The sequence below is a fragment of the Mustela nigripes genome, chromosome 17, assembly GCF_022355385.1.
Source record: "Mustela nigripes isolate SB6536 chromosome 17, MUSNIG.SB6536, whole genome shotgun sequence".
NCBI lineage: Eukaryota > Metazoa > Chordata > Mammalia > Carnivora > Mustelidae > Mustela > Mustela nigripes.
This window is the reverse complement of record NC_081573.1, coordinates 55,817,014-55,838,633: the sequence shown is the minus strand read 5'-3', so window position 1 is coordinate 55,838,633 and position 21,620 is coordinate 55,817,014. Positions and strand designations below refer to the sequence as shown.

General features: G+C 55.7%; 1 protein-coding gene across 2 annotated transcripts; it reads right to left on the bottom strand.

Moving 5' to 3' along the window:
- Window positions 1-2,342: 2,342 nt before the first annotated feature.
- Window positions 2,343-20,149, bottom strand: KLHL36 (kelch like family member 36). 2 transcript variants are annotated; one of them, XM_059383452.1, is made up of 6 exons: window positions 19,979-20,149; window positions 17,312-17,390; window positions 11,081-12,154; window positions 9,399-9,556; window positions 7,015-7,548; window positions 2,343-6,179 (listed from the first exon to the last, which is right to left on the bottom strand). In XM_059383452.1, exons 2-6 carry the CDS (start codon window positions 17,372-17,374, stop codon window positions 6,095-6,097), a joined length of 1,914 nt encoding a protein of 637 aa, XP_059239435.1. In that variant the 5' UTR covers window positions 17,375-17,390; window positions 19,979-20,149; the 3' UTR covers window positions 2,343-6,094. The 2 variants fall into 2 exon arrangements, with proteins under 2 accessions (XP_059239435.1, XP_059239436.1); XM_059383453.1 differs by lacking the exon at window positions 2,343-6,179 and having other exon boundaries at window positions 6,813-7,548; window positions 19,979-20,147.
- Window positions 20,150-21,620: the final 1,471 nt, after the last annotated feature.

The window sequence follows — 21,620 nt, the reverse complement described above, 5'->3', positions numbered from 1 at the left end:
CAGGGGGTGGTCCCAAGGTCCTGGAATCAAGCCCCGCGTTCGGCTCCCTGCTCAGTGAGAAGCCTGCTTCTCCCTCCCCTTCTGCTGCTGCTCCCTGCTTGTGTTCTGTGTCAAATAAATAAAATCATAAGAGAAAAAAAATAAACGGCTTTGTTGAGATAGAATTCACATCTCATAAGACTGACCCCTTAAAAGAGTCAAGTTCAATGGGTTTTAGTGCATTCGGATCAGGGTGTCCCTACCTGACCAGTGTTTGTGGGTCCTTGTCTCTCCACTGGCCACCGTGTCCCCAGTCCCCCGCAGTGGTGTCTGGCAGGCACAGTGCAACAGCTTCGTGCCTTGAAGCTGAGCTGTTCGGGTGCTCAGAGAAGGTGATCTCAAGGATGAGAACAGGTCCTTGAGATGATGGCCCGGCCTTGGGTGATGGGTGGTGAGCACCTTGTCCGTGTGGGGCTCCAAAGAGATGGGCCTGTGCGCCCACTCTGCCTTCCACCCAGCCCCATACAGACTGCCCCCCCCACTGCCATCTCTGAGGCCGGGGACAGCTACGGACCTCTCTGGTGAGCCCCTGACGTCACAAATGTGCATCCTGGGGGATTTTGGGACACAAAACCTCACATGGAGACCGAATGGTGGTCATTCTCAGCAGCTGGAAGAGTTGCAAGAGGCCGGGCTGGCCGACCGGGGTTACAGCCCAGCTCTAGCAGCGGCACATGCCGGCTCCCCCTGCCACGGAGCTTCTGCCTGCGCCCGAGGTCTCTCAGACACAGAGGAGCGGGCTCCCACTCTCCTTCCTGGGGTCGACATGAACGAACACCTCTGCTACGGCCACTCACTGTCTCTGTTCCAGCAACAGGTGTCCCCTACGCTTCGCACCCCCAAACCCGGACGGGGTGGCCTTGATGAGCTGCAGAGGTGCTCCCTGACACTCCAGGCTGTTGCTCACCACCCTGGGGCCGCGGGCTCTGGGAGCCTCTGGCTGCCATGGGACAGAAGGGGGGCGCCTGGGTGGCTCAGTGGGTTAAGCCGCTGCCTTCAGCTCAGGTCATGGTCTCGGCGTCCTGGGATCGAGTCCCACATCGGGCTCTCTGCTTAGCAGGGAGCCTGCTTCCCTCTCTCTCTCTCTCTCTGCCAGCCTCTCTACCTACCTGTGATCTCTGTCAAATAAATAAATAAATAATCTTTAGAAGTGGGGGAAGGTCACCAAGTGGAGAAACCAGAGAGCAAAGGAGCGGGAGGGGGAGGGCGGCCTGAGCGAGGGGGGCTGGAGGAGCCCCGATTGGCAGTGAGCCTCCCAGAGCCCCACCTGACCCCGCTCACATGTGAGGCCCAGGGCAGAGTGACCCCGCAGAGCCCAGTCACCCCTCAGATTTGTCCTCCAAATAAATGCTTATTACAGTTCCCAGCCACGGCCCGGGAGCGGTTTCCTTCTCAGCTGTAGAGAAAGCTCCTGCCCATCAGCCTTTCCCCCTTCCTGTCTCACTCCAGCTTCTGCGGACCACCTCCCCATGTAACTCACCGGCCTTGCCCGAAGTTCTGGCTTCCAGAGAACCCAAGACAAGACCAGCACAGAGCAGCTGGGTCTGGAAGGTCATGCGACTTAGGGTTTCGCTGATGTGACCCAAGCCTTGGAGTGCTCAACCGGAAAATGGGAAGAGTGCCAATTCCAACCCGAGATTCTAGAATCCCACCAAATTAGCATCTGGCGGCCAGGGTCCTGTTTGGGGCAGCTCAATGGCTCAGAGGCAAATTCTGGTCCAGGCCCAGGGGCAACGGGCGTGCCAGGGACCTCCCTCCGACCTCCCAAAGCTGAGTTACTAAAGGTACAGGGAAAAGGTGTCCCAACTCTGACTGGGCTTGTCAGCTGGGGCGGGGCGGGGGTGGGGGGGTGGGGTTGGTTGTGAAACCCCTGGGGCGAGCGCGGGGCCACATTTCCTTCTTGGGCCTCAGCAGACAGGGAGCCAACTCTGTTCTTATAGAAATGTTACGCTATTTTTCCGATAAAGATAATAAACTGCTTGCCATAAGCTAGGTTTCCCTTGGTTTCTGTTTTTCTTCTCTAATCGAATTACCCCAACTGACACAAATTTAAGCAAACAGCTTCATTTCAGGTCACAGACCTCGTCCTGCAATCAAGGATTTGAATGAAATTCCTGGCAAAATATAGTAATTAGAAGCACAATGAAAGCAGCCTCGAAATGTCCCAGCTTCCCACAGCACTAAAAGGCAGTCTGGTTAATTTCCAAATTATATTTGGGCTTAACATGCAAAGGGTTCTTTTTCGACCGGACAGAAAAAACAGGCCTGAAGATCATTACAATAACCACACAAGACTAGGAATATAATTATAAAATAAACCATACCCTAGCAGGCAAATCATTTTAATGTGTTTTGAGAACTGAATATTCTGTACGGAATTAAAAACAAAGGAAAAAAAAAAACCAACGTGCAGAAAATTAATTAAAAAGAGATAAGACACAGAAAACCTTCGCGTGTCATAAAATTACAAATACAAAAGCAACAGATTAAAACACACATACACACAATTACAGATTTTGGTAACATTAGTAGCCAGAACATACCCAACAAATCGCTTAATCGTCAAATATCTTACTAATTTCGAAAGGGAGGGGGCGGCGAGGGGGTGGTGGTAATGACTGACTTCAGTTAACCCCGAAGGATCTGAGTCAGCCTTCCATCGCAAGCAAACGTAAGAAGGTGGCATCAAGTCCCTATGAGAAGCTGAGCTCCTTTTCTCAAAGAGAACGGCCACGAAGGTGGATGCCCTCTGCCGCGTTTCACCACATTCGTACACCGGTTTACCTCTTTTAACTGAGGCAATGGAAAGACACAATTTCTTGAGACCCCAACACACCCCCAGAAGCCATAAATTCTATTCCTGTTCAAACAGAGGGGAATTCGCCTCCAAGCTGAGGGGAGTCGTTCCATCAGGTGTAGGGCGGTTTGCTGTTACAGAGTTGGTGCTGAAAATGTCTTTAAGAGGGGTGGACAGAAGCCGGTAGGGACCCAGGCACGCCCGGGGTTGAGCAATGACCCGTATGAGAAAGGCGACATGTGGGTCAGTCCTCAGGGATGGTTTCACCTCTGTGCACACACACGGCTGAGGTAGGAGCCTCGGGAGAAACAAAGAGGACCTTAGGGGAACGAGAGTGCCTTCTTGGCAAATCGGTGCCCTCTTGCTCACTTGGGGGCCTGAGACGGTCACGGTCATAGGCCAGGCGGGGCTTGGCAGGGGAGACCCGTGACCTTACAAAATTCAAGGGTTGTATCTGATCACAGCCACAGAGGAGAGGAAGATCCAAGACAAAGCCACTGGAGGTGGGCGAGGCCCCGGCCCGGACCCCAGGGCACCTGCTGTCTAGTGCAAGCTCAAGGGGCTGGGGGCAGGGCAGGGGTTAACAGGAAGTGGAAAACCCCGGCAACGACCTACAAAACGGTTATTAGCAAATGGTATCAAAAAGTATCAAAACATTTCAAAAAACTTTAAAAACTGCCAGGCTTGGCAGACGCGCAGGGCAGGATCTCCGAGGGCCAGTGGAGCTGGCCTACACTCCAGAGGTTTCCTCTGGAGGCCAGGACACGGCCCCCTCCCCTCCCCCTCTGAAGATGCCAAGGCTGGAACTGCCCGAGACTCCAGGGAAGCTCCGAGAGACAGAAGGCCCTGGAGCTTCTCCTCCTGCGGGTGCTGGGCTAAGCCACTGCTGAGGACCAGCAGGGTAAAGGGGAAGCTGGTAGGTCTACCCGGGGCAGGGGTGGAGGCCTTCCACTTCCCACACTGCTGCAAAGCGCTGGAAGGTCCCCTGAGGGGCCAGCTATGTTGAACCGCAGGTTAGCTCTCCCGAGCTCACAGAGCGGGACCCTGGAGCGCAGGGGAGGGACGGGAACCCCACTCACTTTGGCATTTGGGTCTCCACCCAAAACTGAACACCCCTAGGGCTGGCCTCTGGGCTTTCTACTAAGTCACTGGGAGACCCGCTTTTCGGTGATTGTATTTCAGAACATATTCACACACCCAGGTGTTCTGCCCAGATCAAGATCTGAAAGTCCTACCCTGCAGTCTTTCTAAAATGCTAAAATGTGACCACTTAACAACTAAAACGTTAAAAATCCCGAAGTAGCCAGAGCCAGAAGGGCACGCAAGTCACTGAGACAACCTCTGTCTATTCAAGCCTTAGGGAGACCACGGGCAGGAACCACGAACTCTCCCGCCCTCTTTTCCCCTCCCTTCTAGAATGACATCTTCGTCTTAGGCCAACAGGTTTCCAGACTTGGGTAAGGACCAAACTCAAAACTAAATAGCTGATGTGAAGCGGAAACTCCAGTTCTTTAAAAATGAGAACCCCCCGCAAAAAACCTGTAGGAAAGCCCACTATGCTTATCTTGAAAGCTCGAAAGAAACGATCCCCGCCTTCTCCAAAGTCCTCAAAGGCAGCAGACGGTGCCACTGCATTTCAAGATGACGGTCTACGAGAACCCGACCTCTGTCACCAGGCTTGGAAACCGTGTCACTGCTACTGCTGCTCAAACAGCCATCTGCTGGGTTGCAGCCCTGAGCCAACTGCCCATCTGGGTTATGCAGCATTGTCCCCCATTCTCTGCTGGACAGCACCGCAGGGCGGCTGCCACCTTAACAACACGGGACGCCAGCGACCTGTCACGGCTCCCACCACCGAGCCTCCTGGTCGTGACGCTCCTTTCCACAGACACCGACGGGCTCGACAACATTCCTTAGCACGGGGAAACCACCAACGATCGTGAGAAGCCAGTCCATGGGAAGAAGCCTCTCAACCTTAACAATATTGGGGTCTAAACCATGCAAATGACAAACTGCCTTCAGGGTGGCAAGAGTGACAGCACGAAGGAGGAGATGCGAGACATTGTCCGGAGTCCAAAAGGCACAAGAGAATCTGAATTGTGACCAGCACTGCACCCTGGTCTGCAGACACGTCATGGTAGTCAGAAATAAAAGAGCTGGCTTGAGCTAAAAATGGGCGGCTCTCCTCTTCCCAAGGTCAAAGCCATCCTGCTCCCCCAAAGCACACATGGAATCTACCTGCTCTTCCCCACCTGACCCCGGACTCCGGTTAAACCACCACCTCTTTGTTCATGACTGAGAACAGACCACGGGTTCCATGCCTTCTGTAGGGTCCTCTACTAGCAACACTTTTCCTAGAATAGGAAGAGGGTAAGCTATCCAAAGTTGGCAGAAGTTCTGCAAAACACGTTTGTGGAGGGCTGGACAAGGCAGGAGACAAAAAAGGCTTTCGGGCTCAGCGAAGTTTGGCAATGGTGGAGTGATGGCAGGTTAACAGTTAACGTGGGACTTCTCAGAGCCTTTAATTCACTGAAGTATTGTGGAGCTCCAAGAAGAGTGTACAGTTTGTTTTTGGTTTGATTGTTTGCATGCCTGGCAGAACCTCTCAACAGTTTGTAAGCCTCTAGGGACTTCCACGTGCACAGAGCTAGCTAAGTCAGCAGACCGCTCACCCCACTAACGACACAGGGGACGGGTTTAGGTACTGAAGATTTCAGTGCCGAAGCCCCTCAAAATCACAGTAATCCTTCAAGGGGAAGGAAAGCAAGTACAGTAAAGAGATCATTTTTTTTTAAGTAACTACGTTAACGGAGATTCAGAGTCTAGTACCAAGGTTAACAATAAATCTCGAGATATTCTCATCTCTGCAGTGAGATCCTTGCCAAGGCTGGATCGGGAACGCCTCCCTCAGCAAGTGCACTTCTCCTCCCCCATCCTCGTGCCCACAGGAGCTGGGGTGGGAGTCCCCGTCCCCAGCTCTCCTCCTAGGGCACACCCTGGTAGTGAGACCTGCGGGAGTTAGCGCGGAGCGGTCACACGTCCCAGGAGGTGCTCAACGCACATTAACAGCTTATATGGACTGAAGGAGCCGAGCCCTGGGCGGCAGTGATTGTGACCCACCGTGCAATGAATGAGGGAACAGCTAAGACTTGTTACAGAATTTGCCCAGCAGCACAAAACGACCTCGCAGTGGACGGCTGAGTTTTGGGGGTGGGGCGGGTACCTGACATCCTCCTCCAGGAGAAAGGTGTGCTCGGCTCACTCACGGAGGGGCTGTCCAGGGCTTCTTGGAGCTAAGCCAGAGAAAACAACAGCAAATTCTAGGATGGACACTTTTTCTTTCCTGAGAAATGAACAGATTTGGGGGTCTCAGTAATGTAAGTTAAGAAGTGGGTTCTGGGGGGAAAAAAGTGCACAAATTACAGAAAAATGTAAGAGTTTCATGCCTTTTTTTTTTTTTTTTTCCAGTTTCTTGATTACCTAGACCCTTTTAGAATTAAGGAAGATTACCCATCAGGGGGACAGGACAACTCAGAAACAAGAGTCACCAGCTCAGGAAATCCTGGCAGGAACATCTCTCCAGTGAGAAGTCCCAGGTCCTGCCCTGTCAGGGTCTCCGAGTCCCCACTCATTAACAAGAACGCACTTGACATTGCCCGCGACCTGGTTATAGCTTCGGAGCACCCCCTGTACCCCTACTGCTGGTAGTTTTAGGATGGATAATCCTGAGGCAGGGCCCAGGAATCCGTCTAACAGTTCAGCCAAGCTGAGGGAGGCATGGACTGGGGGTTCTGAACTGGCCCCACCAGGGCCCCCAGTGCCATGGGCCAAGATTTCACGTCACCCCTGCCCCAGGTACCCTTGGGGGGGATGGGGAGGAGGCCCCCTCGGGGAGGTGAGGGAAGAACGCCTACGCAGATATGAGGGGCTAGTTTATGCCTGGGCCCAGGGTTAAGCAGTCAAGCAAGATAATATGTAAAATTATATAGAATATTTAATCGGTTACTGTGATACCATAGAAATACCAAGAATCATAAAAATAAAAATAAAAAAAACAAGAAAGAAAAGCTGCTAAGAAGTACATCATGGTTCCAGGACGCTACGAAGTCCTGTTGGCCTGGACGCTGCGGCGGGGCTGGTGGGGGTGGGGGTGGGGTCACTGGCCCCGGTCCTGGTACCTCTTGCCCTTCCCCTTCTTCTTCTTGTCCTCCAGCCGCGGCTTGAGGGCACACACGCAGGCCGACACACCGGCGATGGCCTTGGGCAGGTCGGGGCCCTTGCCCCACGTGTCCTTCTCGCGGTCGTACACCTGCACGGTCTTGGAGAAGGCGGTGCTCTCCCAGCTGTAGCCGCCCAGGATGTAGATGCGGCCCTGCCACACCGCCACCCCCGACTCGCTGTTGGCCTGCAGCAGGGGCGCCACGCGGGTCCACTGGTTGCACTGCGGGCTGTAGGCCTCGACGCCCAGCACGTCGAAGCGCTCCATGGACTCCACGCTGTCGTCGCTGCCGCCGATGGAGTAGATGGTGTCGCCGAGGCTGCACATGCTGTGCCAGCCCCGCGCCGTGGTCATGGGCCGCCGCTCCTCCCACACGTCCGTGCGGTGGTCGTAACACAGCAGGTTCTTGCGGTACGGGCCGATCTGGTAGTCGTGGCCCCCGGAGATGTACACGAAGTCCTTGTAGATGGTGCCCGCGTGGCCGTAGGTGAACCTGTGGAGGGACGGGGCAGGGGGCGGGCAGAGACAGAGGGGGCTCAGCGCTGGGCCCGGGCTGGGCCTCCCGGCGCCGGGCCTGCACTCTTCTGTTCTGCAAAAGTGGGACGACCCACTCTCTGGGGAAGAGGGGAGGCGGTGGGGACTTGAGGGGACCACGCAGGGGGCGGGCAGCCTGTGCCCGCCTCACAGACGACAGCTGTCACTAGGTAAGGCGGGGCCCAGCCGGGTGGGGAAACAGGCTCCCCAGGCCATGGGGCTCTGCCTCACGCTCCGCTTCCCCGGGGGCAGGGGCGGGGAGAAAGACGAGGCTGCTCCTTCCGGAAAACCACGAGGCTGTGCCATCGAGGCACACACAGGCCCCTGCTCAAACAAGAACCAAAGTACAATTCAACTCTGACATCCTGGAGACGACAGGAGGGGCTCGCGGTAAGGGCGGCACGGACTGCGGAGCACAAGAGATGCTCTGTGTGACACGTGTCGCCACACTTCTGTCCCGAGCCACAGAACATACAGCACAGACCAGACCGTGAGCCCTCACTCGGGGCAGCCCCCCAGGTAATGTGGCCCCTCGGGGCTGTAGCAAATGTAGCTCACCACTTCAGGATGCCACCAACGGGGTGCGGGGGAGAGTAGGTTCCAAGGGGAAGGTCGATGGGAACATCTGTACCTTCTGCTCAATGTTCAGTTTTCTCGAAAAAATGCAGTTCGGGTAATAACCAAAAAGTAAAGAACAAAACCCAAGTGCAAACACAGGGGACAGGAGCAGGGGAGGGGACGGAGGAGCGCGGCTGCGTGGCGGCTCGGGGCTGCGGGAGGGGAGCAGCTGGGAGGGCAGCCCCAGGCAGCTCTCGGTAGGGCTGCGGGTTCACCGAGGTGCCGTTACACACACACACCAACGAGCACGGCATCGCGGGCCACATTTCCTCCAACCTCGTACGGCTCAGGCCCGTTTAGAAAGAAAAAACCCAAGTGGTTGTGGCGTTTAGGTACATAGTGACACCGGCCGGCCCAGACGGCAGCAGACGCTCTTAACCACTACCGTGAAGCCTCACTCCTCCACCTGTGAAATCGGGTGACAAAAAACAGTACCTAAACCCAGGGAGGCCACAGGTTTTGGTCTGCCTCCAACACGGTCGGTGTTCACACGCCTAACCTTCCCCGCTCGCTGCCACCTTGGTTTGCATGACAAAGTACGTGGGCGCTCGTGTGCCCTGCTAGCTCCCGGGGACCCGTGCAAGGTGGCTGCCCCGGACCCACAGCAAGTCTGTTCGCAGAGCGAGCTGCAGGTTCAGTTACTACCAGCGGCAAGCATGCTCTGCTGGATCCATGATGAGGACCAGCGCTGCTCCGGCGGGGCGACGGAGAAGGACCCCAAGCCCCAGGGCACTCCCCGATGCTGGTGCCATGTGTAGGGGCTTCTCGCCCTGACAGCCCTGTGGGGCAGGTGTGAACACACCCGCTGTATAGATGAAGCAGGAGAGACCCAGGGGAGGACACTGACTCGTGTCACACATCTGTCACCTCTCAGAACCCAAGCCCACACTCAGGGACGTTCCTCGGAAAGCCCTCGATGTCTGAACTTGATACCCTCTCCCTGAAACTCCGGAAGTGAACAGACTCGGACATGGAGGGAGAGCCACCTGATCGGCAGAGCTGACCCTCGCACCCGGATGGTCAGAGACCAGAGCCCTGCCCGGTCACCGACATGCCCTCTGTCCCCACGTTCTGCTCACGGTTATTTACAAGCCCAGAGATTTTTTTCTGGAATAAAGATCAAAATATCTAGAAAACGAGGTGGACCAAGTCATCCCTATTGGAGGAGACCACCACAGAGCCCCCCATCACCTGGGCAAGCCTGCCACGTAGGACCAGGAGTCGGTCTTGGGGCTGTACGTCTCCACTGAAGAAAGAGCTCCATTCTCGTTCCGGCCACCGACAGCCACCAGCATGTCTTCGATGGAGGCCAGGTAGAAATCCACGCGGCGCTGGTTCATGGAAGCCACCTGCGGAGGGGGACACCTGTACCTTCCCTTGCCCAGACCCGGACGACATCAACAGTGAGCATTCCCAGAAGTTCTATGGAACACACAGCCCAGGAGGGTCAAGCGGTGGCCAAGTGTGTTTCGGAGAAGGAAGATGGATGAACTTGAAGCATGGGGAGGCTCTTGAGAGGGACTTCTCATAGCTCCCAGAACCCCCGGGCACTGCAAGTCCCCAAGGAGGGAATGGAGAACACGGTTTCCCTAACTCATCTGGCCACATGGCTGACCTCGTGGACTTGAGTTCCACGGAACACCCAGTTTCATCTTTCCTTTTACTCTTCCCCACATCAGATACTTTTCAAATTAATGCTGAGTGCCAGCGTGTTAACAGCAATCAATGGGAAACTATAAAGCAGAAGACCAGATTTTTTTTTTTTTTTTTTTAAATAACGTAGGCACAACACAGAAATGAACACAGTCCCGGAGGACTTCAGGTTGTCCCCGCTACAAACCTGCTAAGCACGGGCTCCAGAGCTGGGAGCCACTTTCTAGTTTGGGGGGGGGGGGTGGGTTTCAGATTTTTATTTTTTGAGAATAAAACAGAAAGGTCATCGGAGTCCATTCTGAGTTTTGTGCCCAGAAAATAAAAACAAAAAAACCCACCAAGTTAAATAAAAACACTGATGTGTGGGTAGAAAGACTGACTTTCTAGGGTGGTGGCCTGTGGCAGTGTTTGGGAGAGAAGGGCCCACCTCCCCTGTGCCAGGCGCTTGCCAATCGCCCTGAGCGCCAAGCAGCCTCGGACCTTAGAAGGATATGCCCTCCCACCCCGTCTCCAGAGGCAGAAGCAGAAATCCGCAGGGCAAGGACAAGTCTGAAATCCACAGCTCTGACTTAGCAAGCCGGGGCTGAACTCAATTCTGTGGCCAACAGCCACACACCCCAGAACGTGCAACACCTGCTGGCAGGCGGGAGCCTTGGTGACCACCCTCAAGGAGCTCCAAACCCTTCCCAAGGAGGGGAGCTCCAGGGAGACTCTCAGACAAGGGAACGAGGTCTGAACTCCGGGTCAAACCTCTAGACCGGCACTGCCCGGCACGGCGGCCGCTAGCCTCGTGTGGCCGTTTCCACTTGGACATAAATCAGTTAAAAGGAAATAAACAGAGAACTCGGTGTTTCAGTCCCACTGGCCACATTCTGAGCACTCAATCGCCACATGTGGCTGGGCACTAGGTTATCGGCGGGCGTGGGCTGGGAGCACTTCTGCAGCCCCAGAACATTCTATCAAGCAAGCTCCACTCCAGATGGTGACCGAGCCTGCAGACAGCGGCCGAGCGGCGCGCGGGAGCCCCGTGTGGGGTGCGGGCACGGGGAAGCACGGGAACCACGGGTGCTTGTCCCTTGATCATCAGGCCCAAACAGGATGGTGGCCCAGGCCTGGGGCGGTGGTAAGGGGAGGGGAAGGGGCGGGGGGGGGGCAGTCAAAGCTAGGTTAAGCGACCGAAAGTCGTCAAGAGTAAAGAAGTAATCCGGCTTTAATCTCACCTTGATCCACTGTTTACAGCGGGGGTCATACCTATAAAGAAGATTGGATGCCGCATCCCCTCCATTGTCCCGGGAGAAGCTGCCGCCGGCGATGAAGATGAACCCCCCCAGCACGGCGACACAGTGGTGGCTCCGCCGGGCCGGCAGGGGTGTCTCCTTGACCCACTGCTCGCTGGCGGCATCCAGGTAGCAGGTGTCGTCGCTGAGCTCCAGGCAGCGCTCGGACACCTCGCCGCCCACGAACAGCAGCCGCTCCTGGTTGGTGCGCAGCGCCGTGCGCTTGGTCTGCAGCACGGGCTGGGCCGCCAGGCTGTTGTGGTAGCGCACCGCCTCCTCGATGAAGCCCTCGCAGTTGGCCTCCCGCGGCAGCAGCGAGCATACGGCCGGCTTGACGCGGTGCAGCAGGTCGTTCTTGGGGATGAGCGGGAAGTGGATGTTCTCCAGCACCTGGAAGGCGTGGGCCTCGCGCTCGGGCCGCTGCGTGAGCCACTGCAGGGCGGCCCGCAGCAGGTCGTGCTCGCACTCGCGCTGCACCTCGCTGCTGCCCAGGTAGGCGCACAGCTTCTGCACGGACACGTTCTGCAGGAAGTCGGGCGTGAAGGACAGCGTGCCGAAGCGGCGCAGGATGAAGCCGTCGACGAAGGCGTCCAGCCGCCTGAGGCTGTAGATGGAGGCCAGCTCCTGCAGGTACAGGTAGTTCTCCTCGCTGACCTCCTGCTCCAGGTACTCGCAGCAGAAGTCCACCACCGTCCAGATCTGCAGCAGGTGCGCCGTCTCCAGGATGTAGTCAATGTTGCCGCCGTCCAGCGCTAGTTCCCCGCCGTACAGGAAGTCCACCACGGCCTTGAGCCCGATGTACGAGGCGCCAACGAGCTCCACCTCCTTCTGGAAGGCCTCGCGCATGCCGATGGTGAACATGGAATTGAAGTAGTCGCTGCACACGGCCAGTAGGTTGCGGTGGGCTGGCACGCGCTGCTCGTCCGCCACCAGGACGATGTCGCAGAAGAGCCCGCGGAGACGCTGCTCGTTGAGCCGCTGCAGCACCGTACTCGGGTGCTCGGCCCAGCGGTACACCTGCGGAGGAGAGCACAGCTCAGGGGGTCTGCTCACCGCGGGGTGGGGGTGGGGGGAGCATGCCAACCCCTCCCCCGCCACGCCCCTGCTCCCAGCCGCGAGGTCCCGGGGTCCGTGTGGTGCTCCACGACCAGCACTTACGTACAGCACAGGGAAAGAGAAAAGAACGGCAGGTCAGAGAGCCTGCAGGGAATGAGGGTGTGTATGTGTGTGTGCATGTGTGTGTGCTGCAGCTTTCCTTCTTTCTTTTCAAAGGCAGTCCTAACAGGGCGGCTAGCTCGCTCAGTCCGAGAAGCAGGAGACTCTTGATCTCAGGGTTGGGAGTTCAAGTCCCAGGTTGGGTGTAGAGAATACTTAAAAATAAAATCTTTTTTAAAAAAATGTGGTATATCAGGGCCCCTGGGTGGCTCAGTGGGTTACAGCCTCTGCTTTCGGCTCAGGTCATGATCCCAGAGTCCTGGGATCGAGCCCTGCATCGGGCTCTCTGCTCAGCAGGGAGCCTGCTTCCCCCACCCCCCCGCCTGCCTCTCTGCCTACCTGTGATCTGTCAGATAAATAAATAAATAAATAAATAAATAAAATCTTTTAAAAAACATGTGGTATATCAGGTGCAGTTCCTGAGAACTGACTAGCATTCCCTTCCTCTCTACTTTCTCTCATTAGATACACAATTCTGAAAGTCTTACCTTCTCTGTCTCTCATCCTTCCTCTCTTCTTTCTAAATAGAATTCCTGGAACGTTTCTTTCTTCTCTCTCTGCCCCCTTTCTTTCTTACTGTGGGTCCTGAACAAACAGGTGTCAAACCTGCTGTCCTTTAAGGAGGACACGTAACGGAACAGCACCGGGTATTATGTAAGACTGATAAATCATAGACCTGTGCCTCTGCAACCGAGGATACATGTTAATTTAAAAAAGGAAGAAGAGAAAAACCTGCTGTCCTATCAGAAAGGTGAAGTGGCTCCGGGCAGCCTAGTCTACACTCAGACAAAATCTGGGTTTGAATCCCAGCTCTGCTACTCACTAGCTTGTGGTCTCGGGAAACCACAGTAGCTTCTCAGTCCCCACTTCCCAGTGTCACGAGTGAGAAGAGGGCACTTCGCAGTCAGGAAGGGGAGCTCAGGAAACACTGTGGCACGGAGCTGCTTCCAGGACAGCTGGAGTGCCCACCAAAGCCTCACACCCAGACGAAGACTGCTCTCTATTAAAAAGTGCTCAGCACCCAGCCATGCTTCAGGGACAACCCCCCCCCACCGCCCGCCTCCACTTCTACTGATGATCCAGGGATGTGTCTGGTCCCAGAGACTCTGCAATGCTTCCAGAATAAGGAGCTCTGGGGCTCCTCCTTTCAGAAACATGGCTTCACTAGTCGTCACCGAGACTAAAAGAGAGAAATCGTGAATATGCAGGAGCATGGTCTTCTCCCAGGGCAGGGCTTAGATGTGTCCCACGCTGTGCCCTCGCTCATTCAAGGGTCATGATGACCCTTTAGGGAAGGGCTGTTACAATGCCCATTTCCCAGATGAGGAAAACTGAGGCTCAGAGAGATGAGGAAACTTGCCCAAAGCCCCACAGTGACTGAGTGGCACAGCTGGGATTTAAAACTAGGTATGATTCAAGAGCCCAAACTTTTCACCATCACACAATGGCAGAATTAACAAAATAATTAATATGAACAATTAAATGGATAAATTCTAGCAATTCCGGTTGGGAGACATGGACTGAGTGCTGTGGTCCTGCCATGTGCTTTGGAGGAGGCAAAGACGCATCAGACCGAGACAGCAGCTCCTCTACCCGTGGAAGCCAGTGAGGCTCCAGGCATTCAGGATCTGCCTGCTGCTTGCTTTGTTGACCTTGGAACGACCACAAAATTCTGCACAGGGAGACCAAGGCCATCCAAACACATCCGCGAGGTCACCGGCCTGTTTGAGGGTGCCTGAGGCAAGGGCTGGCTGGGCTTTAAGCCTGCAAGGGGAAGTGGGTGCAGGCGAGGGAAGATGGGCTGAGGGCTCCCCGAGTTCCTGCAGGTCCCCTATCAAGCCATGCCCTATGGCGTGGGTCTCATCTCTTCTCTGCCTCCTGCCTCCCACGCATCGGTGACAGCAGTACTTTCCTTCCCTCCGGTCCCCGCCTGGTCCGGCCACTTCCCACACCAACCACCCCATCTAGACCACAGGCGCGGGCCATGTTCTCACACTCCACTGAGGACACCAGACCCATATTGTCCAAAGCTTCTTTCCCTTCCAAGCGCCGAGAGCCAGGCTCTATGGCTGTTACATTACAGGACAGTTTCTCTGAGGTCCCACACACGGTCTCTCGGTCTATTCTGGTCACTGGCAGAGAGAGTGCAACGGGCTGGGCTGGTTTAGGCTTCTTCTTCTTCTTTTTTTAAGGTTTTATTTATTTGACAGACAGAGATCACAAGTAGGCAGAGAGGCAGGCAGAGAGAGAGGACAGGAAGCAGGCTCCCTGCCAAGCAGAGAACCCAATGTGGGGTTTGATCCCAGGACCCTGGGATCATAACTTGAGCCGAAGGTACAGTCTTAACCCACTGAGCCACCCAGGCGCCCTTGGTTTGGGCTTCTAATGAAGCAGAAAGGGCCTGGGATCCTGGCTTGGGGGCCCCTCTTGGGCGTGCAACCGAAGAAGGAAGGATAAAAGCACTATGGCAGCACAGGCTAACTCGTGACGGCAAAGGCTCCAAATCCCGAGAAGTGAGGAGCATCGAGTGGGCGGGCTGCCTAGTCTCTAAGCTGGTGGGGACACAGAACCACCACACTTAAATGGGTGTACACAGGACCCCCATCTGCAGTGTGAAAAGAGAAACAGCCCCCCAAGGGGTGGGGGGGTGGGGACAACCCCAGATGACAGCTGCCGAGGGGACCATCTGCTCCCGGGAGCAGGGAGCAGGGCAGCCCCTCTCTCTAAAACTGGGTCTCCATGCTAAGTAGGCACACTCCACCCTTCACCTGGGTCTCAACTACAACCCCCGTTTCTGGTCATTTTCATGCAGCTGCAGAGATGAAAACTTTTGAGGGCAAAAAAACCAGACAAACATGACTTCCCAATTTTAAAGGGACATTAGTAACAGTCTCGCAGCGTTTTCTGTAATTTGGAAGGCCCAACCCCTACATTCGTTGATGGTATTTAATCCTGTTCATTCATTTATTTCCCATTTTAGTGCCTTCATCAACGGCGGGTGAAGGAACACAGCCACTCAGTAGCAAACCCAGACAGAATGCTAGAAAGGGGTATTTCATATTAAAAAAAAAAAAAAAATCACCATTAAAATGGATGAAGACATTTCAGAGCAGAAAAATGAACAGTGGCCGTCACAGAAGAGAAGACGTTAGTGCCCTGGGAAGGAACCACCTCCCTGTCCACCACAGCAAGCCTCGGAAGCGGACTAACCAGTGAAAGGAGCCAGGTACACGGGCGTACCCACCCCCCTGGGTCCCATTTACATGAAGTTCCAGGGCAGACAAAACTCCAGTCCTGGAAGCTGGAGACCGGGACAGGTGCTGGCTACACTGATGTGTTAACGTCTGGAAAACTGAAGATACACTTACCATTTGGGCTCTTTCTCTAATACAAAAAGTTAGAAGCTTAAATACCATCTAACCAAGGGATAGGTTCAGACAGAAACAAACTCAGGATGTGGCTTTAAGGGACAAAGACGTCTAGCACTATCACACTGAGAAAGCTACCCTGTCTCGGCGGCCAGGGTCCAAAACAAAGCCTCTTTGAAACAGTCTCCAGACAGCTCTGGGTTTTCACAGCGGATAAAGCCGGGCTTGGCAAGCGCCTTCCCGGGAACTCGCACGGAAACAGGAGCCCACTTCTCTGGAGAACCAACTTCTCCTGAAAATTACACTCCGGTTTCCTATCATGCACAGCTGCACAATCTCTGCCCCTTTTTTCCCCTCAAGTCTAAAGGCTGCTCACAACTCTCTTTGTAAAGTGCTGTTCCTTAATCTTTTTTCCAGTCTTGTAAGCTTATTTTTCCTAACAGTTCCTGTGCAATTTAAAGACCACATATATTCTGCATATCTGCGCATGAACCGTATGCATAGCTGTGCTCTAATCACACACACACAAAAGAGTAGGATCCTTTCTGCACCTCCAAGGACCAATTTTGGCCCCTTGAGAGCAATAGCGGCTGCATTGAAAATGCGTGATCTGGGGGCACCTGGGGGGGGCTCAGCTGGTTAAGCAACTGCCTTTGGCTCAGGTCATGATTCCAGGGTTCTGGAATCGAGCCCCACATCGGACTCCCTGCTCAGTGGGGAGCTTGTTTCTCCCTCTCCCCTGCTTGTACGCACTCTCTCACTGTCAAATAAATAAAATCTCTTAAAAAAAAAAGGAAAAGGCATGATCTAAGGTAACCATAGCATTTATTAATCTCCAAGAGAGCCATTTTAAAAGAAAAGAGGGTGTTGTTAATATTTAGAGAGGGACAGATGTAAACAGAGATTGCCTTGCAAATCGATCCCCCAATCCTTATGTCTAGTACTTTGGGGGACAGGGGTTGCTCCCAGCCATGTGAAGAGTCTACTGATGATATAGATTCCCAGTCCTACTCTCACATTTTAATTTAGCCAGTTAGGGATGGAGTGGGGCATATGCATTTCTAATTCCATACTTTTCCCCTCACCATCTCCTGGGGTGATCCTGATGTGGCCAGTACAGCACAGTTTGGTAGCCTGGCCCTGGGGAACACACCCTCACTTGCTCGTAGGGTCCCAGCAAGTCACGACTGGGGGAAAATTCTGGGCCCTTAACAGCCAGGCAGGCAACATGTTGCCCCCACTATGAGGTGGGTGACTGGCTTGTCAATGAATGTGTCCTTGGGAGTTTCCTGAGCCCCATGTGGGGACAGACATGCCGTGGCTTTTCTTTCGTCCCAGCCACGTCTTCAGGTTGAGGCAAAGAACTAATGGGTCAAGGTCTAGTTCTAATGTCCCCCCTCCACCTCCTACTCCTCTGAGTTTAGGGCACGTTCTCCATTCCGTGCTCCTGCTACCTCCCCGATTCGTCATTAAGGAGATTACCACCACCCCCGCGAAGGGACAGAAAATCAGTCTGTCAGGCACGAACTCATCAGAAAAACGCCATACTGCTAAGGCGACCTGCGCACGTGGCGAGCCCCCACTCACAGACCTTGGAGGACTCGCTGATCTTGTAGGGCCGTGACACTCGCGTCTGCCGGCTTCCCTCCATCATAGAAGAGACCGCAGCCCTGGAACGAGAACAGGATCTCTGAGCATCGGAGACCAAACCCGAGGCCATTCAGGAATCACAGCTCTGCTGGGAGCTCAGCCACAGCCAGGGTGCGGCCACAGGAGCAAAGAGGGAGAGAAGACCGTATACTGACTGTCAAGAGCTCTCGGACACAGAGTTGGAAAAAATCAGGTTAGAATGAGAATCAGATGGAGCATCTAACCTTGTTCATTTATAAACTAAAACCTGACGTTGCGTCTTTTAGGCCTTGTCCCACAAATATCTGTGGGATCCGGAGGAGGCCTTCTTCTTCTTGGAAGCCTTGGGCTGGATCTAAATTATAATGACAATAGTTACCATTTCAAAGCCTGGACTGGGACCCAGGAACATGGCTAAGGGATGTATGTGTGTGATCTCATTTGAGCCCAACTACTCCACCAGGCTAAGGTCACATCCCGTTCACAGGTGAGGACACTGGGCTCCAGGTCACAAAGCTGGTAAACGGCAGGGAATCCAACCTAAGCCCGTCCAGCTTCAAAGTGGGCAGACGTGCGCCCTTTACCCACAAGCTCTGCTCACTGTGGCCCAGGGCTCGGGAGTCTCTTACTTTTAAAATATCACAGCAAAGGCCAGGCTGTGATGCAGTGATGACAACCACAAAAGAAATACAGTCACATTCTAGACACAGGGGTTTTCCTACAAGTGCACTCCTAGGTCTTCACTGATTTAATGCCCCCCAAACCCTCAGGAGGCCAGAACTATTATTCTGCTTATGGAGGAGAAAGCTGATCGTGACATGGTCACTTGCCCAGCGTCACACAGGAAGGAGCTGCGCGGTGGGACTACAACCAGCGAGGCATCCTTGCTCTCAACCCCCAAGCTACCCTGCCTGTCCATTAAAAAAAAAAAAAAAAAAAGTGGGGTTCGTGGGTGGCTCAGCGTGTTAAAGTCTCTGCCTTTAGCTCAGGTCATGGTCCCAGGGTCCTGGGATTGGCATCGGGCCCTCTGCTCGGCGGGGAGCCTGCTTCCTTCCCCCTCTCTCTCTGCCTGCCTATGATTTCTCTGCCATATAAATAAAATCTTTAAAAAAAAAAAAAAAAAAAAAAAAGCATGCCTACAGGCAGTACGTCCTGCCTAGAACGTCCAGTATAAAACTGAATGGTTACATCTACCTCTCTAGACCTCATAATCATCTCTATGGGATGGGCTGGAGTATCAGGCAACATGGAAGTTTCTTCCCGCTTCGAAATGCCAACTAATTCACTAATAATAGCACAGAGCCAGGCTTTGGGGGACCACGGGGGGTGGGGGGGGTGGTGTTTAGGAGCACAGAGGAAGGACTATGCCAGCTACATGTTACAGACTGGGTTTAAGGAGGAATATTTCCCCCTGTTCTCTGAGTTACGAAGAGTCCATTTGTTACCTACTGAACAAACAGCCTTGGCTAATAAAACAATGTCACAAGAAGCAAGCACTGTGTCAAGATAATGGGGGTCACACCGAGGTGGGGGTGGGGGCTCCAGCATTTCCAAGGGAGTAACCTGGGGCACAGCGCATCCTGTCCAGCTCCCTGGGGAAAGGAAAGGACAACCAGCTTTTTCTTGACAAACTTGCAACTTTGTGACAAAGGCCAGCTGTAGCACCCGGTCCCTTCTGACCTAACGGCCTGGGGGCTGCCAGGGGGGTCCAGGAGGGAAGGGCAGGAAGCCAATGTTCACGCAGTGCCTGCGGGCCGTACTACCTTCACTCTCTGAGACAGGTGCGCGATCACCGCCGACGCCCAGGCTCAGGTGCTAGAGAGGCCCGCCCAAGGTCACACCCCAGAAAGCAGCAGGTCCCTCTCTCCCCACCACCCCGCAGCCAGCCAGGGCTCAGGTTCCCTCTCTGCGATGAAAGCTTTCGTTTCTAGGCCAAGATTTCTTGAGAGAGTTTCCCCTGCTGGAGGCTCCCTTTTGTCTCGGGGCAAGCGGTTTGGGGCCAACGCGCGCAGGAGCGCTGGGTGTCAGCCGCCTCCCGTGCTTCCCGGCGGAGGCAGACGAAGGGGTCAAGGCCATCCACAGAGGCAGGGGCGATGCCCGGTTCCGCGTTAACAGGTCTCTGAGTAAACACGGGAACAGAGGCGACATCCGGACGGAGGGTCCCCGGGGAGCCTGCTCCGCGCGCCGCTTCCCGGCTTCTGGCCTGAACCTGCCGACCCCGGCGATCGGGAAACGGACTCGGACGCCGCAGCGACTCACCAGCCCCGGGTCTCGCGGCGCCGCGGCCGCTCGCCCGCACCCGCGCCCGCACCCCCGGGCCGAACTGTCGGCACAACGGCCGCCGGGCAGGCTCGAGCCGGCGGCGAGGCGGCGGAGGGAGGCGGAGTCGGATCGCGGCCCGGCCGGCGCCCGCGGCGGCCCGCGGGGACACTCACCTGGGCCGCGCGGGCCGGGCCGCGCAGGCCGCACCTGTCTCACCTGCGGTTCCCCCTCCCGCCGCGTCCCCCCAGCACCCGGGGACGCCGGGAGGGAGAGGGGGCGGCGCGGCCGGGGCTCCCCGCTCGCCAGGGTGGGCGCCCCCCGCCCGGGCCCCCGACCCCGACCCCGCGACGCGCGCGCGGAGGCCCACCTGGAGGGCGCGCTACGGGAGCGGCGCGGGGACCCCTGGCGGCGGCGGGACCGGGCGGGCGCGGCGGCGGGGCCGGGTCGCGGGAGTCCTGGGGCCGGCCGGCTGCGCAGCCATGGCTCCGCCAGGAAGTGCGAGGCCGAGGGCGGAGGCGGCGCGCGCGGCCAATGGCGGCGGCCGCGAGGAGGTGGGCTCAGGCGGCGGCGAGGCGGGGCCTGCGCCCAGGAAGGGGGGGGGCGGCGGCGCGCAGGGGGAGGGGGCGGTGCGCGGGGCCGAAAGGGAGGGGGGCGCGCGGGGCCCGGGCGAGGGGCGGTGCGTGGGCGCGGGCGGGAGGGGTCAGCGCGCGCGGTCGGTGGTGGGGGCGCCCGCGGTCGGCCGCAGGCCCCCGTCTCCGCCCTCGCTCCTGCTCGCACCTGGGAACGCCCGCTGGGGTCCGCCACGGTCCGCGGCGCAGCCCTAGGGGTCATCGCGGCGGCCTCCTGGCTCCCGCACTTGCTCCCAGGCTGAGCTCATCACTTCGCTGCGCTCACCCCAAGCGGAGGCCCCCGCTGGCCCCTCGAGGTGAGGACACCTTCCCTCCCCACCCCCCAACTCCTGCTCTGATCACTCCCAGCTTTGCACTGCACGCAGCTCTCTGCACCGTGGAATATCACAAGCCACTTACTGATTCCCTTGGTGTATTTTCTCTCTTCCCCACTAGAAACCTTCCAGGAAAGAGTTCACTGTCGCTCTTATTCCTGGCCGGGCCCCCAGGACTGGCACACAGTAGGTGCTCAGTAACCAATACATGTCTGCGGGACCAGTGAATTTAAGCATCACCCGGACATTGTCTGTACAGCTTGGAGGAATCTGGAAAGCACTAGGCTCAGTGAAAGAAGTCAGACACAAAAGGGACCCAGATTGTAGGATTTGAGTTCTATGAAGTGTCCGGAACAGGCAAGTCCATGGAGACAAAGTAGGCAGGTGGTTGCTGGGTCTGAGGAGTTGGGGGGGGGGGTGGGGGTGACGGTTAAAGTATAAGGGATTTCTTCTTGGGTGATGCAGATGTCCTAAAATTCCATGCTGTTGGTGGTTGTAGAACTTGAATATACCAAACCCCCTTAAACTGTACAATTTAAAAGGGCAAACTTACGGTATGTGAATTCTATCTCAATAAAGCTGTTACAAAAACAAACTAAATGCCCTCTCTCTCCTTGTTTTTCTACTCCCTGCCTTCTCTGGAAAGGATTCAGGGCTGCAAAGCTGGGCCAGGACAGAAAAGAAAACCAGGAATGGGGATTTAGCATGTCCAGGCAAATACTCAAGGCTTGTCTTTGTCCTTTCTGTGCTACACACAACACTCAACTCAGGCCCCTTCCATAGCCTAATTCCCAGCGAGGAACCGTGTGGTCCCTGAGCAGCCTGGACCTGGACTCAGGGACTCTCAGGGAGCACCTGTCCCCAGAGGCTGCCTGCCCTGGGGTGTGGGGGGTGGGGTGGTGGTGGCTCTCTGTCACCTGTGGTACAAAATAAGGCCTGCACTCAGGTGGGGTAAGCTCGCCTGGGTAAGCTCTCTCACCTTGTTGGGAGTGAGGTCACATCGGAGCCTGTTTCCTCGCCGCCTATGAAGGGGGTCCGCTGAGAGCAGAGCCAGCTAGCCCTTCCC

What these genes read in the sequence shown, in the direction of transcription:
- KLHL36 (XM_059383452.1), bottom strand. Translation starts at nt 17,374, where the DNA reads ATGATGGAGGGAAGCCGGCAGACGCGAGTGTCACGGCCCTACAAGATC. An exon ending in TACGTGGCAGGCTTGCCCAG is followed by an intron (nt 7,549 to 9,398) that starts GTGATGGGGGGC and finishes GTCCCTCCACAG; the next exon opens with GTTCACCTACGGCCACGCGG. An exon ending in AAGAAGGGGAAGGGCAAGAG is followed by an intron (nt 6,180 to 7,014) that starts GTACCAGGACCG and finishes TTCATTTCTCAG; the next exon opens with GAAAGAAAAAGTGTCCATCC.